This window comes from Carassius gibelio, chromosome B23, assembly GCF_023724105.1.
Source record: "Carassius gibelio isolate Cgi1373 ecotype wild population from Czech Republic chromosome B23, carGib1.2-hapl.c, whole genome shotgun sequence".
Lineage (NCBI taxonomy): Eukaryota > Metazoa > Chordata > Actinopteri > Cypriniformes > Cyprinidae > Carassius > Carassius gibelio.
This window is the reverse complement of record NC_068418.1, coordinates 14,014,478-14,026,391: the sequence shown is the minus strand read 5'-3', so window position 1 is coordinate 14,026,391 and position 11,914 is coordinate 14,014,478. Positions and strand designations below refer to the sequence as shown.

General features: G+C 37.1%; 1 protein-coding gene across 2 annotated transcripts; it reads right to left on the bottom strand.

The window, feature by feature from the left end:
• Positions 1-637: 637 nt before the first annotated feature.
• Positions 638-9,871, bottom strand: LOC128011167 (V-type proton ATPase subunit S1). 2 transcript variants are annotated; one of them, XM_052593309.1, is made up of 7 exons: positions 9,649-9,871; positions 6,880-6,920; positions 5,990-6,075; positions 5,493-5,734; positions 4,983-5,033; positions 4,638-4,881; positions 638-2,123 (listed from the first exon to the last, which is right to left on the bottom strand). In XM_052593309.1, the coding sequence occupies exons 1-7, from the start codon at positions 9,747-9,749 to the stop codon at positions 1,887-1,889; spliced, it is 1,002 nt and encodes a 333-aa protein (XP_052449269.1). In that variant the 5' UTR covers positions 9,750-9,871; the 3' UTR covers positions 638-1,886. The 2 variants fall into 2 exon arrangements, with proteins under 2 accessions (XP_052449269.1, XP_052449268.1); XM_052593308.1 differs by having other exon boundaries at positions 5,493-5,737; positions 9,649-9,867.
• Positions 9,872-11,914: the final 2,043 nt, after the last annotated feature.

Here is an 11,914-nt window from a genome sequence, read left to right as displayed (position 1 = left end):
GTTATTTTCAGTACAGTTTATAACTGAATAGTTGTGTTTGTATGTAACAGGAGTTTTCTGAGTGATACGAGGAATGTAAAAGTAGCCATGGATGATGGATTAATCAATCAGAATCATGTATAGCAGAGTGCCGTGGAATAAAAGTAAATAATTGAGGAAAAAAACAATTAGTAAGCAGCACTCAGCCATGACTAAACCAACATGATATTGTTTGTATATGTATCACAAAGCCAGACTAAAGCCAGCTGTGAGGCCGTTAGACCTTGCAGGAAAACACACGCTGTGCTGTGAGAGTCAGTGACGCAGGAAGTAGTGCATGTGTGAGTAAAGTTCGTTTCGAAGGCAGACAGGTAAACTGTCCCGGTAAGAGGGCCGCGCCACAGGCTCCTGCTGAGAAGTGTGAGAGGAGAGCAGATGGCAGAAAGGGCAGGAAACAATCAGACAGAAGGAGGTTGCTGCTTTTTCACCGCAAAAAAACAATGCCGTAGCAGACAGCCAGCATGAGGTGGGCTAGAAAGACAGCGGTGATTCCTACAGCAGCAGTCTGTGTGGCCATGACCACTGTTTACCATAATAGAGAGCAATACAGAAATGCACTGTTTCTCTACCATTGAAGATATAAAAGTATGATGCACTGTTTTGATCTGATCATTGTTTATTGTTCAGACTGAATTGACTGATGTTCAGGAAATTGCTTGTGCATTTCAGTATGTACGACCGTCATTCAGTTGAACACATTACACATTGCAACCTCCAGTATCAGACGTGCCAAGGTAGAGGTTTATCTCTAGTCATTGTCATGCTGCAGGTTATTGTGATAATGAGTTACTGGTAGATATAGAGGTATACTGATTATGATACTGAGGGTATTAAACACTTACATGAATAATTGTACAGCATTCTTTCAGCATTACCTCACTATACTTATACTGTCTGTACTATAAATTTTCAAGGGGTGCTAAATTCATCTATTAGTCCTAATATATTCCACCTGAAAGGGACGGCATATAGATCTAGCAATTATGAGATCATGTAAAAAAAATTCTATGCAATATATCAGTTTCCGAAGCTTTAAAAAAAGTATTTTTCTTGCGATACGCTTTATGCACTTAATATTTATAGATTTGAAGGTGCTTAATACTGGAAGTTTGTTAATAACTTAAAAACAGCAGTTGAATCTAGCTCTATATGAATATCTAGCTGATCGTTTAAAGCCAATGAGTATATTTATGGAGTTCCCGAATTTACATGGTATAGTCCTGGAATACATAAATAGAATTAAGCACTGTACATTTATGGTTTGTTTTGTATGTTTCTTATTCACATTATTACTGTCAGTTACCCATCAAGGCTGACAAACAGTTTTGCACCACTTTAGCAGTCATAAAACAGTCTTGTAATTGGCAGATCAGTCTGCGGACTCCATTTCTGATGCATGAGATGGTGATTTATGAAGTACTGCAAATAAAAATTCCATATCAAACCACAGTCATTTCTGTTTCACAGTCTTTTCTCTTCTGCGACTGCCGCATTGTCAATTTGTATATTTCTAACCACCGTACTTGTATCCAGTCAGAGAAGTGCTTTGAAAAGTCCGCCAGAATGGTGGCAAGCTTCACATTTTTGTCCCCATTTCATAGGCTTCCCAGTCCTGGTCCTAGAAAGCGGTGATCTGTCCAGGTTTTGGCTCCAGCCAGGGTTTTAACACCTGATTGATCAGGTGATCTCAATCTGTGACTGTCAGAAGTTAGGTTAAAACAGTGATAAAGAGAGGATGTAGTGCCAGGGAGGAGGAAGACCAAGAGGACAACGAAGCCATCCAGAATCAGAACTAGCAATCCTTTCACGCTGCTCTTTTGCTGGTTTTACAGCACCGTCGTCACTCCTCACACTCTGTTCTTGTCTGGGAGCTCGGCCTCGGGGGTGCGGGGGAAGTAGACGGTGGTCTTGTGCTCTTCGTAACGGTCAATGTGCTTGAGGTGGACGACCATATGCAGGGCGTAGGCCAACACCAGCAGAAGAATCAGAGAGGTGATCAGACCCATCAAGATTGCTGGAGTGAAGAAGGTTGCACAGTCGCTTGCTGAAGCAAACTTGTTGGACTGGACATTAAAGGCCTGGATCTAGGGGGGTATAAAATAAATGTTTTAATTTGAATAAGAATAAAAAATTTCTTTAAAATAATTTCTGTTGCCAGTAAAACATGGCACTGAAGAAACGGATAAAGTATTTAAGTCAATGTAAGTCATTTTAGATAAAAGCATCTGCCAAATGCATAATGTGTTTCAAGATAAATAACCAGCCGGCAAATATAAATGACAATTATGCATAGTAAATTGAGAGAATAAGAAATCATGTTCATGATTAAAATACATTAAAATACGAGTTATGTGCAGCCTATCTGAACTAAACCAACACTGAGCTGACTTGATCTGAATATTGACACTACTGTTTTAAAAGGGTCATGTGATTATGTTACCAAATACAGAACATTATGTTTTGCATTTGGTATAACGCAGTGTTTATGTGGTTTAAGGTTAAAAACACACATTATCTTCCACATACTATACATTATTGTTTCTCCTGTATGCCCTGCCTTCTGAAACGTGACAATTTTTACAAAGCTCATCGGTCTGAAAAGCGAGGTGTGCTCTGATTGGCCAGCTATAGTGACATAGAGATGTGGGGGGGGGGTTAGAATGAGCCATTTTAGGGGGGTGTGGATGAGTCTTAACTTTGTAAAGAATATCTCTTTGGATTTAAGACTTTAGTCTGCAACTTTACAGATCTTCTTTATGCACCACTTCAAAGAGAAAGAAAAAATAAAATTGCTTCATATGACCCCTTTAAGAGTTGCTTTACAGCAGAATCTTACATGTTTCCATAATTAATTATGCTATTTTCCATTTTTTTCTGCTTTGACATTCTGTACCTTAAAAAGTACTATAATAGAAATAGGGTAACTTGACATGATAATTGTAAATAAATGTACATTTTATTGGGTACCTGAACATGAACTAGCAAAGTGTTTATGTACAGTGTCGTGAAAAGTTTTTTTGCCCCCTTCCTATTTTTTTATTTGCATATTTGTCACACTTTAAAAGATTCAGATCATCAAAGATATTTTAATATTACGTAAAGATATGTAATCACTTAAATAGAACCTGTCTGCCAAAGTGAAGCATGCTTAAAGAGCAAGACATCATGCCACGATCTAAAGAAATTCAAGAACAGATGAGAAACAAAACAGTTGACATGTATCAGTCTGTAAAGGGTTCTAAAGCCATTTCTAAGGAGAAAAATGGAGAAAAAAATCCACAAATGGAGAAAACTTAGAACAATGGTGAACCTTTCCAGGAGTGGGAGGCCTGCCAAAATTACTCCACAAGCACAACGACGACTCATACAGGAGGTCATAAAAGAACCCAGAACAACATCTAAAGAACTACAGGCCTCGTTTGCCTCAGTTAAGGTCAGTGTTCATCTTTCAACAATAAGAAAAAACAGCAAAAACAGCACCCACGGGAGAGTTCCGAGGCAAAACTAATTGCTGACCAAAAAGAACACAAAGGCTCATCTAACATTTGCCAAAAAATATATTTGGCAAATATTCTGTGGACTGATGCGACAAACGTCTTTTGGAACTTTGTGGAATGTGTGTTTCCCGTTACATCAGGGGTAAAACCAACACAGCATTTCATAAAAAGGACATCATTCCAACAATCAAACATGGTGATGGTAGTGTGATGGTCTGGGGCTGCTTTGCAGCTTCTGGACCTGGACAACTTGCCATAATTGATGGAACCATGAATTCTGCACTCTATCAGAAAATCCTGAAGGAGAGTGTCCAGATGTCAGTTTGTGACCTCAAACTGAAGCACACTTGGGTTATGCAGCAGGTCAATGATCCCAAACACACCAGCAAGTCCAAGTCTGAATGGCTCAAGAAAATCAAAATCAAAGTCAAGGTTTTGGAGTGGCCAAGTTAAAGTCTGGACTTAAATCTGATTGAGATGCTGTGGCATGACCTTAAACAGTCCATTCATGCCCGAAAACCTTCCAATGTTGTTGAATTAAAATGATTATGCAAAGAAGAGTGGGCCAAATTTCCTCCACAGAGATGAGAAAGACTCATTGCCAGTTAACACAAACACTGAGAAAAACTGTAACATTTTGAATTTAGCATTCACATTTGATCCGAATCTGAAGAGTAAAAAATATGCAAAAAATGAAAAGAAAAAAAAAAAACAGGAAGGGGCAAAAACCTTTTCACACCACTGTATAAAAAATGTCTTGAAAGATGCATTTATGTTTGAATATAGTTTATAAGATATAATAGTGAAGTATAATTTAGAAAATAAATTGTGTTTCTGTGTTGTTTTGTCCTGAGTTAAGTTTTTTGTTTTTTTTTTGCCATGTGAACAGCCCAAAATAACGATCCCATAGTTTTTCATGAAACCACAGATGCCAATACAGAACTTTAATTGTTTTTTCATTTATTTTTTATTTTTTATAAATATTATAAATATAAAATATAAATATATTCAAAGTAATTTTCAAATATGTCAGTAAAAACTCTTAGCAATACTGAACTTATTAAATTCAGTTAACTATCAAGCACATTTTGTGGCAGCTACCTGGAAATCTGTGAAAGTGATGTGCCAGTTTGCCGAGCTGTCAGTGTGGGAGCTGGGCACCAGTAGGGTGTCATATTTCTGTAAGCTGCTGACATGCTGGCAGTGGTAAGAATAGGTGGCAGGGGCATAGACCTCTGTAGCATTGAATGTGGCCTCATGAGTCCAGTTGTAGTGGATGTGAACGCTGTCCAGAGTGAACCAGTTCTGGCCTACTGATTCATAATATGTGTTGGACATCTGAAGCCTTCAGAAAACAAACAAGAGGAAGTAATTAAAAAGTGAATGCAATTATCAGCCTATGAGGTTTTGCTCAAGCAAATACAGGAGAAGAAAAAGAGTGTTTACCTGATGACAAGTCCCCTGATGTCTTCCACATCACCTAAATGCAAAGATAGCCTATAAAAATATAAGACTGTCATCAGTACAACTACAAAACAAAACTGTATCTTAGAATATATAAATACGTATACCACCAAATTCAAAATTATTTTTATATATTTTTTTAAAGACGTTTCTCATGCACAACAAGGCTGAATTTATTTGATCAACAGTAAAACGGTAATATCCTAAATAATAATACAAGAAAAATAACTTATAATTATTAAAAATCTAATTTTAACTTTGAAAACAGTCATACTATATTCATATTTTGATGTAATATTTTTGTGGTAATCGATTAACATTGTCAGGATTGTTTGATGAAAAGAAAGTCCAAAAGAACAGCATTTATTTGAAACGTAGTATTATGTAACATTGTAAATGTCTTTATCGTCACCTTTGATCAGTTTAATGCTTTCTTCCAGACAACTGCTGATTTATGATACTGAATCTACGGCAAGAAGAATTTTTACATACGTGGCCTTCTCCTTTGTACAAACAGAGCCTTTGGTGTCTACTTGTGCATTGGATCCAAATACCCTCTCTGTGAGGTCCAGGAAAGTGTTGTTTCTGTATCGAATAGCCAGTCTCTTCGCTTTAAATAGGATGCATATCTTGCCGTTGTAAGCTACAGTCAGTGGGGAATAGGGTCCCGAGCTGGTAGACTCTAGTAACTTCCGTTTGGTTCTGGGCTGGGAATGCAGATGCCATCCAAAGGGCTGCTTGAAAATGATAACAGGAAAAGCTGAGCAACAAGTGCATTATTGATGGGTTTTACAGAAGAAAACACTCAGGGTTCAGACAGCAGATATGACAGACATTCTCTGGTCCACAAAAGTTTTTTTCCTCATGATACATAATTTTTTTTTTAAACATCACTGTGTCGTGAGTCTTGTAGGATCCTGGGTGAATTAAGGCAGAGATGTTGCTTATGGGAGCCAAGGTCACATTGACTATCAGGAAAAATGCAATACCTGCAGTATTCTTCTGAGTGGATTTTCAGCTGCAGGCGAATAACTCTCCTCGTGTGAGGCACTTGGACTCTCAACATGTTCTCTATCTGCATCACACAATGTTGAAATAGGAAAATGGGGGAGATGGCTTGGTGAGTTATTTCAGGACAGTAAATCACTGCTTTACTTAGCACGCAAAGTGAATATACTAGAAAAATAGCTTTCATTTCTGCAGGATGAAAGTGAAATTCAATAAGACAAATAAAACTCTAAGAGATAAAACTCAGCACAATATGTGAAGTAACCACAATAGTATATTGTTTTATTAAATCTGAGAATTACGTAAAATTCCATTTGCATTAGCTTTTAAATAAAACCTCATTTCAATCTGCCATGATACACAGTTAGTATCAGTTTGATTGGTGGTTGGAATTTTTCAAGTTAAATCATTATGCCAGTAGATGGCGATATAAGTGATTCATTTAGTCATGTAGCCATCAGACAACTCTTTAGTTTTTTTGTGAGTGAGCCATTGAACTGTTCACTTATCTGATTTGTTCAAAACAAGCATAATTTAGGACCAAACTCCACTGCTTTGTGTTATTTGGAGACATGCGATGTTTGATTCTGCTGTGGCTTCTTTTCGAACCATTTTTGCTGGTGGAGCGAAAATAGTTCACTTAAAATAAAGTGTCTAAACTGTATGCTTATTGGAAAAGTCTTATCTACTGAAATGTAGCACAAAACGGTTTCATTCAACCTGGCGTCTCACACAATGTTTAAAGTATTGCCAAAAAAAAAAAAAAAAGATAAACACAAAAATGCTAAATGTATTACCACATTTAAAGAAGCTGTAAAATTGAACAAATAATGCAAGCAACCCAAAAAGGATGAAAGTAACAGATACTGACCTGTTCTAATTCTCACAGCTTGATATGGCGGGACCTCAGAGCTGTAATGGAAAAACAAAGCAAAACAAAAAGGGGGTTGATCTCTTTGTGTCAGGCTGTGGCCTACTTATCAACGTCTAAGACAGATTTCCCATAGATCCACTCAGCGAGATGCAGCAGTGATGCATGACCGCAAGTCTGACATCTTCAGTCCAGATTAGCATCTCAGGAGAAGACAAGACATTTAGTCGAATGTCATGATTCTCAGGTGCTTAGGACCTTGAGTCCATCAACAGAGTGGGGGCTAAAAAGACTTAATGGCACCTTGCGTATATGTACGCACATGTATATTTATCTCGTGCCACCTCATCCCTCGCACTTGAACTTGCTGGATTATCCTTAGATGAACCGTTTACACGTCTAATCACAGAGATAATGAGCTTGGCGGACGATCTCCTAAAACCTTATTAAGAATCTGCCGGACTATCTGGGAAAAGGTTTCCTGCTGTGTGAATGTGTTGACGTCCAGAACTGGGCCTAGATTAAAGCCTGTACACCTGCAGTAAAGTCAGCAGGGTGTGTGAGTGCGAATGAGAGCATCAGATGACCCTGGTTTACTCTCTTTAGGTTCATCTCTTACGTACCACACCAGTTTGGCCACCCCATCCGCCTCTACTACACCCGAATGAATGCTTAGAGCTTTATGATCATGAAAGAGATTAAAAAACAGCAAAACATCAGACTTGTGGGGGACATAAACAGATTACCAAATGGAGCATTTAAGTTCAGTCAGTTCCCAAGCGCGATATGAGCACTGAATCAACAGCGACGTAGCATATTGAGTCATAAAACCACTATAATCCAATTCAGGAGACATTCCGGATACAAATTAAGGTGTGAAGATAAAAATAAAAATGACATATGAAGAGCTTTAGAATAACATTTGTACAGTTTTCTTCTCTCTGTCTAGTTTTGCTTTAAAAAAAAAATGGAAATGACATATAAAAATCACATATATTAGCAGCTCTAGAACTACATTTCTATTGTTTCTTCTTTCTGCATAGTTCTGTTTAAGTCCTAAGACCAAAAACAATATAAGTACCCAAATGAAATATCAAGAGCTGTACAATTTCTTCTTCTTTCCGGGTAGTTCTGCTACAGATTCTAAACTGAAAACAGTGTGAGCGCAGCCAATCTGGTCTTCAGAGCCCTGCTGAGGAGTGTGTGTGCACGAGGAGTGACTCTCGCCTTTGTTCTAATGCCAGTTTACCGAGGTCAGCAGCTGAGGACTGCGCTGCTGTCATTGGTTATGGCTGGACACAGTAGCCTAAGTGCTGAAATGAGCATTTATGTAATGAAAAGCAGCTCACGCTATGTCTTCACCTCACTGCCGCTGTCAGAGCTCAAAATCATCTTTTGCATATATAGATTATAGGTTTAGCATACAGATTAGCACAGTGCACTAGCACAGACTAGCACAGTACTCTATAAACACAACAATGATTTAAAATAGATTTGTCTGTTTGATGGTAATAAGATTATAGCCTTTGGTTTAATTTCGCTGGCTGCCATTTGTGTCTGTTTTGTTCTGCCGTATACACTGACCCTGAGAAACTTGAGGAGGGTTGTAAACCGTTTAACACTTTTTACTCCTAAAACACATTTCTGGACTAACAAGATCCCCAATGTTTCAACAGCCTACATTGATGGTCTTATCCCTAGAAATCCTAAGATTTAGATCTATCTAGGGAGAGAGATGGGCAAGTTGTTAGGTTGTTTACCATAGCTGCAGTTTTAAAGGACGACATCTTGGTCTCTGTCAAATAATATATTCATATATATTATTCATATATTCACAGATAAAGTCATGGATAACTGAGAAATTCTAGCAAGTAACAGATAGCAGAAAAATAACTGCTTCTTAATATAACTTTTCTTCTCTAAATCAAATTAAACTCAGCTTAAAAATAGTTTATTTCCAACAGTGACAATTCTTGTACACAAAATAAGTAAAATATTGTTAATGAAAATAATGATTTAAAATTATTTAATAACAAATAAATATTTTAAATAATTATTTGTAATTGTTTATCTAAAACTTACCATACAGACATTTTCCAAACCTTCTTTAAAATTTACATAATGTCGCTAATAGATTAATAGCACAAAAAAAAAAGCTTTTAAATAATTTGTCAAATTTCACGTCTTGTGAAAGTTTGCAGAATTGTAACATTTATAAATGTAATAATAGCATATGGCTGATTTTATTATTTCTGCTCATTCTCATACAGTAATATCAGATTTTACCTCTGATTTAATGAATGAATCTAAATTTGACTAATATTTCGATGAATATTTATGCTACTCCAGTTATGATATAGGTAAAAGAGAGCAATAAACTGATTAGTTAATGTACTCAGAGATGCTCCTATAGCCAGAGCCATCATGATCTCACTTCTTTCTTCTGTTTCTTGGAGTAGCATCTGTAAACTGACTCCTACAGACACTGGATGGGGTCTGCCTGCTGTCCCATTGTCATAGCCATGTTTGCATGTCTTATAGTTACAGTGAAGAAAAACTGCAGCAGACCCACAACATGCTCTGAACCTAAAGCCCACACACGTCAAATTAATTCCTGAGTTCCACGAATGCTCTTTCACCATTTACCTAATAAAGCACATTTTCTTGGTGTCTCTTGCCCACTGTAAAAGACTAAGACAGTGCATCAGCTGCACAGCATCACTGCCCCATTCCCCCTCCCCACGCTAGAGCTGAAAGCGCAGCTCTTACCTCCTGTCCAGGATCGCAGGCACTTGATCGAAGGGCAAAGACAGAGAGATAAACACACACAGTAACAGAGAAAAAAACAGGAAAAGCTTGTGTTTAGCCATTGAGACAATCTGACGAGACTGCCAGAGATGAGGTTTGCTTCATAATCTGTTCTGAACGCACATCCCTAAACCTGGGCTCTCTGAAGGGCGGCCTGCGCAGCCAATCAGCAGGCAGAGGGGAGACGATCGTGCGTCATTCGCCTCACAGCCTTCATTCTTGCAGCCTTTCTCTCCCCACACCCTCACATACTCCTCTACCCCTCCCCTATCGTTTTTCTCTCTTTTCTGCACCCTCTCTCTCATACAGACATACAGTAGCTTGCGGCTGACCTCAAGCAAACGGTTTATGCGTTTCAACTCCCATCCCAGGAGCCTAGTTTCATAAGCACTGCATATCTGGCATGGCTAGAAGTTAGTGAAGAGTGTGTTGTGTTGAAATTTGTGTTGAAGCACAATTAAAGGCTGTGACAACTGACCTAGATTTACACTGAGAGCTTTGGTAACCAAAATGAATCAAACACTAGAAACCTAACAAACCTTTCAATCTCCATCGTGCATAGCAGGGTTACTATTAACTAAAACGAAAAGCATTAAAATAATTTCATTATTTTAAATAAGCATTAACTAAAAGGGAATATTAAAAATGAGCTGATTTCAGCTACACTGTAAAAACACTGTTTTTGGAGTGCATTTTGCAAGTAAACACTGTTTAATTTCAAAATACAGTTACAGTATACTTGCCATTTCTTTGTGCCATTTGTTTGTGATATTTAATAGTATTTCTAAGTGAACATATTTAGGCCTAGTTCATAAACCATTTTCTCACTTTCATTTAGTTTACTAAAGCTAAAAATGAAAACGTAAAAAAAAAAAAAAACTATATAGACAAATTTTTTTTATAAGAATTAAAAACACAACAAAATTACAAAAACTTTAAGTATAATTAAAATGAAAATTTACTAAAATCGCATTCAGCACATAATCAAAAACTGTAATAGTATTTCAGTGATATTATAATAACGCTGGTGCATTGCATAATAATCCTAAAGGTATAATACACCCCAAAATTATTATTTTTACTCACCCTCCATGTCATTCTAAACCTGAATGTTTTTATTTTTCTATCTGAAAAACAAAAGAAGATAAATAATCGTTTCAGATGTTTTTGTCTATCCTAAAATCATTGGGGTTCAAAACAACCTGGACCTCATTGGCTTTTGTGGTATGGTATGCTTTAAAAAAGCAAGATTTTTTTTTTTTTTTTGCATTTTAATATACAAATATAGAAAAACTTCTATGTTTATGGGCAACATTGTGTTATCTAAATTTATACCATCTAAATACCAGCAGAGTGGTTTTAGTGAGCCAAGTGGGTCATTTACCCCTTGTCTTGACAGTGTGATTGATGAGCAGAGTGACAACTGTCAGTCATCTTCACTGGGTAAGACAGACCTGTTTTAATGTCACCTTCGCAATGGCTTCAATACAGTGAAATGCAATGAAGACAATGTGTGGTGCTGCTTTCACTCATAATGGTAGAAATAAAATCATAAAACAATACCTTTCTTTGCCAAACAGACCAATATTGCAGAAAATGCATTTTATTCAAATTTATAGACTACAAAGGATAAACTACTGACATTTGAGAGGGCCGTACAAAACTATGCTGAGGTCAGAATGTAGTTTGTATGAATATTTGTGCAAACTGAGACCTCTGATTTGGGACCACTCTTTGATATGATTTTGCTTACACGAGAAGTCATTTTTAAGGGAAGGACGTTTACTGGATCACTGTGGCTGTTAATGAGTCACACCCAGACTGTTTACACCCAGATAGACAAATTTGGATCTTTCTAAAGTTAATTAAACTATGGGGCATCTAGCAGTACTACATTAACCACACCATGTGCATTGGATTGTGAACGCCCTGTTGTAATGATGTTGGGAAAATGATGCCCTCTTGTGGTGTGTGGTGTGCAGTTTGGTCATGAAAAACCTGTTAAAGATACAAGTCAAATACTACATATGATACTGTATACTGTATCTGGATTTAACGAGTCAGATCTGCGCATTATCAGACAACTGCAGATAAAGTGCTTGAATTTTCACCACAATGTCTTTTGCTCTACATGAAGTATTGTGATTAAAAATGCTAATTGCATTTTTTTATTAATAAAATGGCAGACTTACTGATCAATTTAAGGCTAATTTCATAACTAATAGCA